Consider the following 16,602-nt stretch of genomic DNA (forward strand, 5'->3'; position numbering starts at 1 on the left):
AGTTTTTTGAAAATGGTGGTTCGCGTCTACTGTGCCTCAAATGGCTGGGCAAGCAACCCTCCAGTACCCACCTCTGAATCTTCTCCACCCTTACCCAATCTGTGTCTATCTGGTTCTCTCAGTTTGGAACTGATTAGTTTTGGCCGCTCTCTATCCTTTTCTGGGAGCAATCGAAAGACCCTGTATATGCAATGCTTAAAAATCCTTTTTCCTTCGTTGTCCTCCCCTGTACCCTGTAGATGGCCTGCAGTTCTGCCGAATACCCCCTCCCCTTTACCCTATTTGGAGGTGGTACGATAAACAGCCTGTGCCGAAACGTGTTGGGGATCTTCAATGGAGAATTGCTCATTGGATCCTACCCACAAATTCCCTAATTCACCGCTTCTCGCAGGCGATAAGGGAGCAATGTCCATTTTGTGGACAAACTGAAACCTTGCCCCATGCGTATGTACGCTGTGACCGGTTAACTCCTTTTATTTGTTTTCTTAAAAATTTTACTTGCACGGCTTTCCTTTGTTTTTGATTTTCCTGCCTTTATTTTTGGCCCTAGTGGGCAGTTCAATTCCCCAACAACAATTCTAATTCATTTCTTTCTTGGGCAAGCCAAGTTGGTGATATATAAGACCAGGAAATCAAAGATACGTAATGATTCGTATAGTATAGTACAGATGTTTTGGAAATGTTTGAAGCTCTGTGTTTCAAGAGTGAAGTTGGAGTTTTGTTGTTGTTTTGAGGTACAACTCTTTGAGAAGCAGTGGTGTGTGAGGCTCTTTCTCTTTCTCTTTATGAAGTCAAGTTCATTGCTACCAAAGCTGGATCGTTTGACTGGTAGTCAGCGCAAGAATTTCGCAATGGTGCCGGTTCTTTGCCTATTCTATTCCGCCTATTCTTTGTGAAAGACACCGTAGGATATTTAACATCCATATCTAATACGAGCAAATGGGATACCCACCTAAGTAATCTCCATCCTACAGGTAGCACACTTTGCGATGCAGCACACCTGCCTCTGAAGCGCATATTTGACTGTTTATAACCGTGCCGACAAGTGAACCCAGATTAGACCGTTTTGCAACATCCTGTTGGATTTTTATGGAATTAAGGAATCTTGGTTGTTTTGCGTTACAATTCATCACATGGTTTTCTTCCCTCTTGACATGATTTTCAATGGTTTGCCAGATTGCTGGCCCGTGTTGGTTTTACCTTTCATCTTCTGCCTCATGATAAAATTCTCTACGGTTGGTTGATTAGAGGACGACTCGGATCTTTGAAATCAACCTGATGAAATTCCCGCTTGGAAAAAATTAGGATTCCTTGCCTGCATGTATTCTCTCGTGCACAATAAAGATGTCATTCTATATTTTGAGAACAAGCCTTCCATGTTTTTAACCAAATATCATAATTCTAACCTCAAGAGTATGCTGTGTCATTTATTCTAAACATGACACTGCAATTAGATGCTGAGATTGGAGAGTTATTGCTGGAAACTGAAGAGGCATTTTCATTTCCTTCAGGCAAAACTTAAATACTCCTTCTCTTGAGAAATTCATTCAGACATCTATAATTCAATATTGCACTGAAATGAAATTTTAAGTCAGAAGTTAAAAAGTCTCAAGTCCGTCAAATATTTTACGTCGCGAGTTCAATATCATGTTTGAACTGAATACAATTAGAAATCACGTATTTGAATCTAAATTAGAGATCCAAATCTTGCAGTTTCTTTAGATTTTCCTTCTGTTTATAAAGACATTTTTTTAAAGAAAAAAAAAAAAAAAACAAGTGACGTTTGTAACGGTGGTGAGAAAATGAATGTGAACCTCGGTATCAGTTTCTCGGATGTTGTTGCTGCTGCTGCTGGCTGAGGAATACAAGTTGTCGAATTCTGCAAAATAAATAAAGGGAAAATAATAGAGGGAATTGGGGTTTCGGGAGTTGAGAAGGGGAGGAGGGAGGACATATTAAGGCAAGAACGACAATAATAATCACAATAATTATAACTACAATGGCACTCGTGAGAGCGCATAACTCCGCTCGGCTGAACAGTTTATGCTTTGTATATCACTGATAGGCAGGATCCCAATCGGGATCTTCAACAAAATCAAATCAATTCGTCCTTGTCACACACCCAACATGTCCATCAAGTTTTGTCCGAATCACTCCACAATATTTTGAGATACCTGCTCATAGACAGATCGACAGACAGATAAACCGGGGGTGAAAACATAACCTCCATCCACCTTTTGTGGCAGATGTAATAATGGCCCAAATATGACTGTCACTATATTTTTTTCATAGCAGAATCTTAAATTGTGCAATATTTATACGTGATGAAATAACTTTCAAAATGATCAGATATTATCAGGAAAGAGCTGTCCGACAACAGCTGAAGATGTCAGCAATTGCGCACAGCAAAGAGAACGATGCTGGCCGGCATCAAGAGATCTGGAAGAAAAATGAAGGAAACACATTGACGAGATAAGAAAATGTGCTTTGATGAAAATCTGCATAAATACAGACTTGGCATTTAATATGGAATATTTTTTTTTCTTGACTTGGGTTTACTTTCTTAACTCAGTATATCAATCTGGTGAGTTTCTTTTACACTTTGGTGATTTATTTGTTAAAAGAACCATGTCACTGATTGTCTGTCGCAGCAAGAAGTCAACAACAGGATTATATCACAGGTGGCGTGGCAAAATGTACGGACAGGTGAATTTGATGATTGGCTTCACAGTCGGGTATACAAGGGTTGTTGCGTTCTGTATTAGTGGAAAACAACTGCTGCACGTCTCCAAAAGTTATTGCCGCTTCCTCTGGAGATGGTCCGTCAACTCGTCAATGCTGTTTATCATGGAGTGGTGGCTTTACGAAATTACGGCATGAAACAGTGTGCTATTGCTCGGCAGTATGGCATCACTCAAGGTCAGGTATCAAAGATCCTGAAACGAAATGCTCAGAGGGGTGTCCCTACTCCAATACCGAGGCCAGGACATCCCCGCAGAACCACAAGGAGGGATGATTGCCAGCTGCACCGGTTAGTCCGCAATGGCCGTACCAAGTCAGCTCATCGGCTTAGGGCTGAGTGGCAGCAACTGACAAATGTGCCTGTATCCAGAAGGCTAGTCAACCAACGACTGGTTCAAGCAGGCTATCATGCCAGGCGTCCCCTGAGAAAGTCACGCCTGACCAGACAACACCGCCAGCGCCGACTGCAGTGGGCCAGAGAACACCGTAAATGGCAGCCAGGACACTGGAATCACGTGATCTTCAGTGACGAGTCTAGATTTCTGGTCTATCGTCAAGATGGCCGCGTCCGAGTGCGCAAACAAGTGCATGAAGCCTACAACAAAGATTGTATAGTGCCAAAAGTCCAAGCTGGAGGTGGTGAGGTGACCGTTTGGGCTGCTTTTCATGCAGGGGGCAAAACTGACCTGGTTGTTCTGAATGGAAACCTGAACCAGTTCAAGCACAGGGCCATTCTGGACGAAACATTGCTTCCATTTGCTCGTGCAGCCTTTCAAGGAAACTTTGTCTTCCAAGATGACAATGCACGGCGTCATCGTGCTCGCATGATCCAACACTTTCTTGCTGACCGTGGTGTAGAGCATATGGAGTGGCCTGCCACGTCCCCGGATATGAATCCGATAGAGAACTTGTGGGCAGAATTAACGCGTCAAATCGACCACTTGGACCAGCAGCCGACCTCTGTGCGTGAATTGCAGCAGACTATTGTCACTGCATGGCAAGCGATTCCTGTCCAAACCTTGGCAAATCTCGTGAACAGCATGCCTCAAAGTGTACGTGCTCCCCTGAATGCTCGTGGGGGTTACACGAAGTACTGAACTGTAATTTTACTGTCCGTAATCCCAGTCGTAATTTAACTTTTGTTTTTGTTAAAAAAAAATTGGCTAATGTGCAAAATAAAGAGATACTTCTGGAAAACGTACAGAAGTTTAACACAGTACTGTCTGTGAATTGAGTTCGATATCAGTTTACATCACTTTCAAGGATCAATTTATTTGTTAAGAAATGTCAAATGTGGTTTTTGTTTCTTTTAAAGGTCACATTAACAAAATCTAGAATAATTTCAACATAATTCCAATCAACTTTTGGTTCTAAGTCATCGAGAAAAGTAAGTTCACCCCCACAAAAAAAATATTCCATATTAAATGCCAAGTCTGTATAAGATAATTGTTACAAAATAAGAGAAAAGAAAAGAGGTGTATGGAGCTAACAGAGCGCTTTGTGATCTTGGTGGGTCATGCTGAGGATGAAAGCGCGTAGAGGTGAAGAGTATGGAGTTCAAGGTTGTACCATAACTATGAGGAAATAGAAGGATGGTGAGAATTCTGGACAGAGGGATAAACAGAGAAGAATGGTAATGGGTTGATCAGTGTGAGATAATGCGACATGATAGGAAAGGGAACTGGCTGGTTTAATGTCAGTCAGCCCAATCTGGTGAGGTTCCACTATTCGTACCCTCTGTGACAGATATGGTAACATAATAATTGTCTTACAAGGAACATCGACGCGAGAGGAGGCCCTAAAGCCCATCAAAACTCATGCAATGGTAGTCAGCCTATGGTTGTTTGTCCCTGCTCCATCCCTTTTGATTTTTTTTTTTAATGCAAGCAAGGACACAGCACATACCATTTTTAAAATCTTTGCTATGACTCAGCTGGGGTTCGGAATCACTGACCCGAGGCTGGCAACATCTGTGTTAAGTTCATTCCTTTTACCTCTAAGACCATTTCAATAAGGGTCATGCCCGTTTCTATCTGTTCATCCATCCATCTGTTTGTCCATGAGGTTTTTTTTTTGTTTCGGCCTGTATTTCAGTAACTAATTGGGCTGAATTGATGAAACTTACGTTGGATACCGTCCAACTTATTTTTATATATGTAATGCATTTTATCAGTTTTAAGCTTCAGACAGTGGGAGGGATTTTCGAAGCTCCACACGGTCTCCACGTTTTTCGAAGTTAAGTCTGTTCACAATTGTATTTTGTCGAAACTGTATTTATCTTTCGGTGTGTGAAGTTATTGTGTGCAACTTTGGTTGTTTCTCGGTGTTTATCTTTCATAAATTGATCGTCTGTTTGCCGTGTCGCGAGCAAGGCCTTTGCCGCGTCGCGAACGATTTGAAATCGAAGTTAAGTGATTGTTCCCATTTGTATTTTCGTTAAAACTGTATTTATTTATGGTGTTGTACGTATATTGTGTCCCGACGAAGATTTTTCGGTGCAAATCTTTCATACCTGTATTGAAAATCGTGTTAATTCGTGTCGTGTTTTGAGGCCTTGTACAGTGTGCACTGCACAACCTTGAGGCTTTGTTTTTCTCTCAGCGGTCCGTCGTTTGTGATCCAATAACTTTCGTTCTCTGTATTCCCAGTCTTTTCACCCATAGCCTACTTCCTTGTGTAAATCTTAACTCAAAAAAAAAAAAAAAAAAAAAAAAAAAAACATTTCCTTCTCTGTTCTCATTCGTTTATTCATTCTTATTCGTTCGTTCGTTCTTCGACCACGTGTTTCTCCCCCATTTCCCCAGATAGTTTTCACTCATTAACCTTCAATGTTTACACTTTCCCCTCAAGTTATGTATTCCGTCATATTTTATAACACCTTTTTCTTCTTCTTCTTTAAAAGGCTGCTTTCGACTTGCTCACCAAATCAATTCATCCCCAAAAAAATATCCATCTCCTATAGTGCCTTTTTTCTACATTCCCTAAACTCTCCTGCACTCCATCCTCCATCCAGCGTCCTTAAACGTATTTTTAACTCGAAGGTCACAAGAAACTCATTTTGCAATAAATGTTCGTTTCCCATAAATCATACACTTTCAAAAATCCAATCTCACCCCTCCCCTCCAAATCTTCCCCATAACCCCTCCCCTCCAAATCTTCCCCATCACCCCTCCCCTCCAAATCTTCCCCATCACCCATCCCTTTCAAATCTCCCCCCTTGCCCCCTCCCTCCTAAACTACCCCCTCACCCCTCCCCACCAAGACGCCCCCTCGCCCCTCCCCTCCTAGACTCCTGCCTCACCCCTCCCCTCCAAATCTCCCCCATATCCCATCCCTTTCAAATCCCTCCCCTTGTCCCTTCCCTCCCAAACTCCCCCCTCACCCCTCCCCTTCAAATCTCCCCACCCTCATTGCTTCTCAATTTCCCCCCTCTCACTCCCCCTCCTCAAAGCGTCCTCCCCGCTTCTTCCCCCTTCAAACTCTCACCTCCATCTCCCCCAACCTTCTGCCTCGCTCTTCCCCCTCCTCAAATAACACCTGATTGTGGCTCACCCAATCACCATCAAACCTTTTGTCCGCCCCATCCTTCCCTTTCTCCGAGCTATTCTGAAATCTCTGACACACCTTCAACAGCTCTCCCTACCTCTTCCACCTCTTCCACATCTTACCCTACCCCTCCTCCCCCCTGTTCTGTATCTGATGCTCCCCCTTCCTCTTCATTAACGGTATGGACCTCAAACATCCGGGGCCTTCGTTCAAACATAACTGATCTCTCCATACAGGTTGCTTCTGTCAAACCAGACGTGATCTGCTTAACAGAAACTTTCCTCCTTTATGATGTCTCTGATTCCATAGTATCTCTCCCGGGCTACTCCCTCCTCCGGTATGATAGACCTGAGCCTCGTCCTGGAGGCGGGGTTGCTATCTTTATCAAAAACTCTCTTCCTCACTCGCCCTGCACTGCACTCTCTCCACCTCACCCCCAGGAATACCTCTGGCTACGGCTTCCCCTTCGCTCCCACCTCTTGTTCATATGTGTGTTGTACCGTCCACCAAACAGTGATGACTCCATCTACATCTCGCTGTCTGATGATATGGACCAACTTCTATCTACTCATCCCAACTCTCTCTTCCTCATATGTGGTGATTTCAACTGTCATCATGCCAGTTGGCTGGGTGTGGGTACCTCTCTCACCAGCCATGGCTCCTCAGCAAAGGACTTCTGCGACTCACTGGGACTGACACAATCTGTCAACTTCCCGACCCGGATCTCAGTCAACGGAACATCTTCTCTTCTGGACTTGGTTATGACTAACTTCCCTGAAAATGTCTGCTGCTCTTCTTCTGCTCCGATCGGATCATCTGATCATGTCCTTGTTAAAGTGGACATCTCTCTGACCATCCTCAGGGAGCCTACTCAGCGTCGACGAGTCTGGCATTTCACTCAGGCCAACTGGCACGGTCTTCAAGCAGCCATCAATCATCTGGACTGGTCTCCCATCTCTACCACCTCTGACATCAACTCATCCTGGGAATTCTTCCAAAGTAAATTGCTCTCTCTCATGCACAGATTTATCCCATCTCGTCTTCAGTTGTCATACCCTTCCTCCCGTCCATGGTACACAGAATCTTGTGGTGAGGCTGTTGCCCAGAAACAACTTGCCTTCGTCTCCTGGAAAGCAAATCCAACGGAAGGAAATCTCATTTCCTTTCACAAAGCCCGAAACAAGTGTGTGTCCACCCTCAGGAGAGCCAGGAAACAATATCTCTCCATTCTCAAGACCGAACTCTCTTATCTGTCTCCCTCTTCCAAATCCTGGTGGCGTCTGGTCAAATCCGTTTCTGGTGTTTGTTCCCCCTCCATCCCCTCCCTTACCTCAAATGGCTACACAGCTGACTCCGCACGTGAAAAAGCTGAATGCCTCAACTCTGTGTTTGCCTCTAAATCTTGTGTCCCAAACCCATCCCTCTCTGTACCCACCATACCCAGTCGTACCCTGCTGCTCCTGGACTCCGTGTCCTTTCCTCCTGACAAGGTGGAAAAGTTTCTGTCAACCCTCGTCTCTGATTCTGCAACTGGACCCGACGGCATCAGCCCACGGGTCCTAAAATCCTGCTCTGCTGCTCTATCTCACCCTCTCTCTGTTCTCTTCACCCTCTCTTTTGCTCAAGGTCAACTGCCATCTGCTTGGAAATCAGCCAACATCACCGCTTTGCACAAAAAAGGTGCAAAAACAGATCCTAGCAACTACAGACCAATCAGCCTTCTCCCAATTATCAGCAAAGTCATGGAATCCATCATTGCTTCGGATATGAAATCTTTCCTCTTCTCCAATGGCTTGATCTCTGATCATCAATTTGGTTTCAGACCAGGTCACTCTACTCTGGACATGCTGCTTCTGCTGTCTCAACAATCGATGGAGGTCCTCAATGCCAAACAGGAAATTAGAGCTGTCTCCCTCGACATATCACGTGCCTTCGACACGATCTGGCACCCCGCTCTGCTCACCAAACTCTCCTCCTTTGGTATCCATGGAAATCTCCACGCATGGCTGGCGGACTTCCTCTCTAGTCGTCGTCAACGTGTGGCCCTGAATGGGTTTCTCTCATCTCCTCTTCCTGTTCAGGCTGGAGTTCCCCAAGGCAGTGTTCTGGGCCCCGTGCTTTTTCTGGTCTTCATCAATGATCTCTCTGACTCTCTCGAAAATCCTCTCTATCTCTTTGCTGATGACTCCACTCTCTGCCGCTCCATTCCTCTTCCCTCAGATCGACAGTCTGCTGCCTCCTCACTCTCTGAAGACCTGGACAAAATCACAGACTGGTCAAACAAGTGGAACATGTCTTTCAATCCTGACAAATCTCACACTCTTACTATGTCTCTCCGAAAAGATCGACTGGACAACCCTCCCATCTACTTTCTCAACAATCCTCTCCAAGAAGTTCTGTCGCTCAAGATTTTGTGGTCTCACTATCTGCCATGATCTTTCTTGGGAAAACCACATTTCCAAGCTGGCCTCCAAAGCCAGTCGCCGACTGGGCATCCTCCGTCGTGCGAAGTCCTTCCTCGGCACACCTGAGCTCCTCACCACATACAAGGCTTTCATCCGCAGCTCAATGGAATACTGTTCTCCCCTATGGGCCGGTGCTCCTGCCTCACACCTAGCTCGGCTTCACGCTGTTGAAACCAAAGCTTTCAGAATTATTGGAATCTCCCGCGATGAAGCTATCTCTGAGGGCCTTTCACTCACTCACCGCAGGCAGGTAGGTGGTCTTTCTGTCTTCTACCGACTCCTCTCCGGCCTTGCACCCCCAGCTCTCTCTGTGCTCTGTCCCCCAAATATTCCTACAGGTCGCACAAGATCTGCCAGCAACCCTCTGATGGTTAAACTGCCGAAATCTCGGCTCTCTGCTCACCTTCACTCTTTCATTCCTCTTTTCTCCCGCCTCTGGAACAAACTCCCTCACTCCCTTCAATCCCACTCCTCCCTCCAGGTCTTTAAAACAGCTGTTCACCACCATCTCTTATCTTCCCCCATCCAAAACCTTGATCTTTTCTACCCCCGCTAATTCACCCCAGATCCACCTTGTTTGAAATTCCAACTTCTTTCCTGGAAGTCCTGGCAGTGTCCATATGTTTTATACCTCTCCCACCGCCCCCTTCCCATGCCCCCCCCCAAAGCCCTCGCCCTCTCTCAGATCTCTCGATGTCTCCATGTCTCTCGGTCCCTGCTCTCAAATGTTGTGTTTGTGTCCTTCCCCCTCTCTCCCCATCTTGTCTACCGCTCCCGATGTTATATGTTTTATGTGTCGGTTTGTCTTTCTGTGTGATTAATGTTCGCTCTTTCACGAGCCTCGATCTTGTATACAAAAAAAAAAAAAAAAAAAAAAAAAGACTATATGTGTGTGTGTGTGTGTGTGTGTGTGTGTGTGTGTGTGTGTGTGTGTGTGTGTGTGTGTGTGTGTGTGTGTGTGTGTGTGTGTGTGTGTATATATATATATTTATATATATATATATATATATATATATATATATATATATAGTCAGACTCCGCTATTCACGGGTTCTGCGTATTTGTGGGTGATAAAATGCGACCCGTTTCTCTATTCGCGGAAAAGTGTCCCGCAAATTCGCGGTTTTTTTCTATTGGTGGCCGTGTTCCGAAAAAAAATTGCGTTTTTTTTTCCTATTCGCGGCCGTGTCCCGGAAATTCGCGGTTTTTCTGGGGCGCAAAAATAATTTTTCACGTGCCGCGAGCATGACCTGCTCCTGTGTTTGCTGCCGTGTTTCGCGTTTTCATGGCTTTTGCTGGATATCCCGCCATTCACACTGCGAACAGCTTCATGTGTCCACCGTTCACAGGTAAACAATGTTTCACGGGATATCCCGCCATTAACACTGAACAGCTTCACATGATATTTCACCGTTTGCAGGTAAACATTTCTTAACGGGATATCCCACCAGCTGCATAACACGTCATCCCTGCGAGTTACTGTACAGAATGAAAACACTCCACAATATCTATTAGTGCAATTAGCTGTCTCCCCTTTCCCCATTGAAAAATGGCACGGCATTCATTCGCGGATTTTCATCCACATTCTTGGATTATTGCCGACATTCGCGGGTTTTGTCTCGCCATTTCTGGGACGTTCATCGACTTTCGGGGATTATCGTCGACATTCTTTGAATTTGCGTCACCACTCGTGGATTTTGCCTAGCCGTTCGCGGTTTGGTCCTCTCTATTCGTGGATTTTTGTGACTCAGGAAACTATCCCCCTTTTTCCATTGAAACAATGCCCCCCCCCCCCCCCTATTCACAGGTTTCGCTATTCGCGGATTTTCCAGGAACGTATCCCTCGCGAATAGCGGGGTCCGACTGTGTATATATATATGGGAAGACAAAGGCGGACAGACAATGCGGAAACGGTGAATGCTAAACAATTACTTCATCTGATCATGTGCTTGGGAGGGTAAACATCTCTGGTTATTCTCAGAGAGCCACTTCAGTGGTGGCAAGTCCGGCAGTTCACTCAAGCAGACTGGCAGGCACTACAAGCGACCACCTCACTTCAGGACTGGTTTCCTATATCTTCCACTCCTGATATGAACTCAGCTTAGGATTTTTTTTCACAGAGACCTGCACTCTATTCTGCACAGATCCATCCCATGTCGTCTTCACTTATCATACGCTTCCTCCTGCCCATGGTACACTGAATCCTGTGATGAGGCAGTGAACTTGCAACAACTTGACTTCTCTTCCTATAAGGCAAATCGAACTGAAGGCAACCTCAGATCATTCCATAAGGCCCACATCAAATAAGTGTCCACTCTCAGGAGAGCCAGAAAATGACATCTGGCCAACTTCAATATTGAACTTTCAAAATTGTCTCCCTGTTCTAAAACCTGGTGGTACATTGTTCAATCTGTCTCTGGAATATGCTACCCCTCCATCCCTGCAAATGGTACCGCAGTTGACTCCGCCCGTGAAAAGGCTGAATGCCTCAATTCTGTGTTTGTTTCTAAATATTTTGGCCTCAACCCCTCGCTCTCTGTACCCATCCTACCCAGTCGCACCCAACTGCTCCTGGAATCTGTGTCTTTTGCACCTGAAAAGGTGGATAAGTTTCTGGCAACACTCGTCTCTGATTCTGCAACTTGAATGGAAGACATCAGCTCAAGTATCCTAAAAACATGCTCTGCTGCTCTTCCACATGCTCTTTCTGCTTTTATCGCCATATCATTTGCCCAAGATCATCTTCCATCTGTTTGGAAGTCAGCCAGCCAATATCACAGAATTACATAAACAAGATGAATTGCAGAAACAAAAAAGTTCCCTGAACTACTGACCAATCGGCTTCCTTCCAGTCATCAGCAAGGTCATGAAATCCATCAACGCAGTTGACATCAAATCCTTCTTTTTCTCCAATGGTATGGTCTCAGATCATCAATTCGGCTTCAGACAAGGTCATTCTACCTTGGACATACTCCTACTTTCCCAACAATGGATGGAGGCCCTCAATGTCAAACGTGAGATCAGGGCCGTCTCGCTGGACATATCTTGAGCATTCGATATTGTCTTGCATCCAGCGTTGTTCGCCAAACTCTGTCTATGGCATCCAAGGCCCACTCCACACATGTTTACTGAATTTCTCTACTCTCATAACCAATGCGTGGCTTCCAATGGGATCCTATCATCTCCTGTCCCTGGCAAGACTGGAGTGCCCCAAGGTGGTGTTCTGTGAACAGTCATATTCCTAATCTTCATCAATGATCAATGAATATCTTTCAATTCTGAGAAAACTCACACTCTCAATGTGTCATTCTGAAAGGAGCATCTGACAAACACTCACATATACTTTCTTAGCAACCCTTTTGAAGAATTTCAATCACTCAAAACCTTTGGGCCTCAACATCAGCTACAATTTTGCTCGGGCAAACCGCATTTCTAAGCTGGCCTCCAGAGTCAGTCACCGACTGGGCATCCTCCATCATGCAAAATCCTTCCTTGGCACACCTGAACTCTTATACACCTACAAGGCTTTGATATGCAGCTTGATGTAGTACTGCCCCTCATTCAGGGGCACTACAGGGCAGGAGTACTGCTCTCTCCTGCCTCACACCTTACTCAGCTTGATGCCATGGAAACCCAGGCCTGAAAAATCATTGGAATCTCCTGCAAAGTAGCCGAGTCTATGGGCCAATCACTTTCACATCAGACAAGCCGCTTGTACCTCTGTCACCTTCCATCTTATTTCTGGTCTGACACACCTTCTGCTCTTTACATGCTTTGTCCCTTCCAGGTTTCTGCTGGGCACACATTGTATGTCAGAAAACCTCTTCTGGTTAAACTCTTAAAATCCATAATCACTGCTCATCTCCACTAATTCCTTCATCCTTTTTCCCCACCTCTGGAAATAACTTGCACAATCTCTTCAATTTCTATTCCTTCCATGGCTTCAAGACAGTTGTTCACAACCGTCTCACATCACCCCCTATCAAAACCATGATCCTTTCTAGCCCTGTTATCGCCCCCCCCCCCCCCCCCCATTGCCCAGTGCCAACAAGATTACTTAAATGAGAACTTGATTTCATCCTTGTTCTGACTTGAGCCATTTTTAGTAGTTCACACTGAAATAAAAACAATAATACACAGGTAAGTATCCACTACAGACAGATATTAAGGTATTACACAGGTATTACAAAAAACCGTCAAAATATTCACTTCCCAGGTCACTATTTTCCTTCACATGTAACTCAGGCTGGCAATAGGTAAGTACACAAATCAATTAACAAATATAATATAAAACAAGGTAATTTACATCTAAAATTATTATCTATTTGTTCCTCAGGTTCCTAATCAAAAACGTACTTACTGGCAATGCCATAAGAAGAGAAGAGAAGATGGATGGATAAGGATTGCCAACCTCCTCAACATCAAGCTTTCAGCAACAAGATGGCTACAACTACCGTCCCAACAGGAAGTTACCAAAATAAAAGCCCTAACTTCAAAATAAAAAACGTCTTTTTTTCCAGAAGAATAGCAAAATAATCAAAAATTTAATAATAATCAACTGCAAATTGATGTAGGTTAAGGTTATCAGAATTTTTTTAAACCTCAGATTTGTGTTCTACACACCAAAATACGTAATATGAACACCCCTCTCGATTGATTTACAAAAAAAAAAAAGTATGGCCCGCCCTAACCCCCCAAGCACACATCTTTCCAAGTTTGCAGTTTTTCCTTCATGATAATTTGCAGCTGTATCCATCTTGTCCACCCCGTGTGTCCCCCATTATCCCCAATTCCTCCCCACATCCCTTATTTGTCCAAGTCTCCCTCTATTTTGTCCCTAATCCCTGCTGTCTGTGTGCGCCCCACCACCCTCTTTCTACTGTTCCTATTGTTATGTTACATCCTGATACATTCTATGTTCTAGCTCATTCACAAGTCTCGATATTGTATTTTTTTTTAACTCCCAATCTGTGTCACATTACAGTGAAACAAGTCAGGACACCAACAACAACAAAAATATCTACAGTATATTTTATGAAATGGCAAAGAAAAGATTATTGATAAGCTCCATTTTTAACTCGGCCACTGAAGGTGAGCGGAGGTTGTTTTCACTCCTGTCTGCCTGTGAACAGGATATCTCAAAAAGTTGTGGATGGATTCAGACGAAACTTGGTAGTGAGGTTGGGTGTGTGACAAGGAAGACTTGATTGAATTTTGGTGATAATTGGAATCTGGATCCACACCAGAGTTTTTATTTATTTATTTTTCAGTGATTCTTCACCATTAAAGTGATCGGGTGAAAAACAATATATAGCATGATATTTAAAAAAGTTGCGGACGGATTATGACAAAACTTGATGGATGAGTTGGTTATGTAACAAGAACAAGCGATTAGATTTCGGTTCAGGTCTGGATCCAGATCTGGTGTATCAGTGGATACAAAACGGGAACTGTTCAGCCTTGCGGAGGTATTCTCTCTACCGAGTGCCGTTCTGGTTTTAATATGAAGTGGACTTCATACATCCTACCTGAAATGGCAGGTGTTAATTTTTTCTTCCTGTCTTCTTGCAAGTTCAGGGTGCCATGTGGAACCCTGTCCATCAGATTATTCTTGTCTGGGCCACTAATACACCAATAACCTGCAAATGTAAAATAAAGGGAGTTTGAAATGCAAACTGGTATTTCTCAGAAGGTACTTTCAAAATCAAAAGCTTTAAAACATAAAATCAGTACAGGTACAATAAAAACCATGACCTGTTTGCTCAGTCAATGACATATTTGTTACCCAATGTAAATGATGTCACTCTAGCGAATGGCACTGTTGGTGTACAATTCCGCTTTAACAAGTTTCAATTCGATAATGGAGCAGTAAGATGTGTAACTTTATATTTTTTTTAAACAATTAAAATCCATTCAACCGTTGTAAGTAAAAAGTCTATGATGACTTTCCCTGGAAACTTCTGAAGATGAATATTCGCTCAGCTGCATTTTAATACATCTCAAGATATCCAGTGACTATGTGAGCAATGAGGCTAATGAGGAATCGCACAACTGCTCCCACTTATTATATAATATATCTCCATGAAAAACGAACATCCAATAGTCAAACAAAATGAACACTACTCACATTAATTAAAAACTTACATTTGGTCGAATAGTGTTCGCTCATGCAAGGCCGGCACCGGGTAGTTGGCACCCTAGCCGAACATTCAAGTTTGTGCCCCCACCCTCCCCCCAAGGGGGCTACTATTAACTTTTTAAAATTCATATTGTGCATTATTATGAATAAAACTTCTGCATATATAATTACTGATTTATTAACGCACAGGTTGTAAACCTGGTGCGTTATAGCGTTTGCCTGGGAATTTCGGGCGCTCAAAAGTGAAGCTAGTTTCTGTCGCTCATTTCTGTCGCTCAGATGTGTAAACATGACGTCATCAAATCTATATTTATAGGATAGGTTATAGGAGATATATATGTTATAGGATAGGAATATAGGACCCAAATGACCCAGAGGACCCAAATGACCCAGAGGACCCAAATGACCCAGAGGACCCAAATGACCCAGAGGACCCAAATGACCCAAATGACCCAGAGGACCCAAATGACCCAGAGGACCCAAATGACCCAGAGGACCCAAATGACCCAGAGGACCCAAATGACCCAGAGGACCCAAATGACCCAGAGGACCCAAATGACCCAGAGGACCCAAATGACCCAAATGACCCAGAGGACCCAAATGACCCAGAGGACCCAAATGACCCAAATGACCCAGAGGACCCAAATGACCCAGAGGACCCAAATGACCCAGAGGACCCAAATGACCCAGAGGACCCAAATGACCCAGAGGACCCAAATGACCCAGAGGACCCAAATGACCCAGAGGACCCAAATGACCCAGAGGACCCAAATGACCCAGAGGACCCAAATGACCCAGAGGACCCAAATGACCCAGAGGACCCAAATGACCCAGAGGACCCAAATGACCCAGAGGACCCAAATGACCCAGAGGACCCAAATGACCCAGAGGACCCAAATGACCCAGAGGACCCAGAGGACCCAAATGACCCAGAGGACCCAAATGACCCAGAGGACCCAAATGACCCAGAGGACCCAAATGACCCAGAGGACCCAAATGACCCAGAGGACCCAAATGACCCAGAGGACCCAAATGACCCAGAGGACCCAAATGACCCAGAGGACCCAAATGACCCAGAGGACCCAAATGACCCAGAGGACCCAAATGACCCAGAGGACCCAAATGACCCAGAGGACCCAAATGACCCAGAGGACCCAAATGACCCAGAGGACCCAAATGACCCAGAGGACCCAAATTACCCAGAGGACCCAAATTACCCAGAGGACCCAAATGACCCAGAGGACCCAAATGACCCAGAGGACCCAAATGACCCAGAGGACCCAAATGACCCAGAGGACCCAGAGGACCCAAATGACCCAGAGGACCCAAATGACCCAGAGGACCCAAATGACCCAGAGGACCCAAATGACCCCGAGGACCCAAATGACCCAAATGACCCAGAGGACCCAAATGACCCAGAGGACCCAAATGACCCAGAGGACCCAAATGACCCAGAGGACCCAAATGACCCAGAGGACCCAAATGACCCAGAGGACCCAAATGACCCAGAGGACCCAAATGACCCAGAGGACCCAAATGACCCTCTGGGTCAATAAAAGTTGAAACTGGGCAAATGTCAATGAAAATTTGCCAGACCCAGACCAGAAAATGACCCAGAGGACCCAAATGCCCAGAGGACCCAGAGGACCCTGTGAATGTGAATTAATGTGAACATAATGTGAATACTAGTAGCAATTTTACAAAAACCAT

General features: G+C 44.6%; 1 protein-coding gene across 2 annotated transcripts in view; it reads right to left on the bottom strand.

The window, feature by feature from the left end:
- LOC137415684 (uncharacterized) overlaps positions 1–16,602 on the bottom strand; it is a 403,425-nt gene that overhangs the window by 23,207 nt on the left and 363,616 nt on the right. For both annotated transcript variants that reach the window (XM_078783187.1, XM_078783188.1), the window contains 2 exons: positions 14,282–14,392; positions 1,815–1,879 (listed from right to left, as the gene is read on the bottom strand). In XM_078783187.1, the coding sequence (XP_078639313.1) occupies positions 1,815–1,879; positions 14,282–14,392 (176 nt within the window). The remainder of the gene's footprint in view (positions 1–1,814; positions 1,880–14,281; positions 14,393–16,602) is intronic.

The sequence above is a fragment of the Myxine glutinosa genome, chromosome 8 (genome assembly GCF_964187855.1).
Source record: "Myxine glutinosa chromosome 8, kmMyxGlut1.1, whole genome shotgun sequence".
Taxonomy (NCBI): Eukaryota; Metazoa; Chordata; class Myxini; order Myxiniformes; family Myxinidae; genus Myxine; species Myxine glutinosa.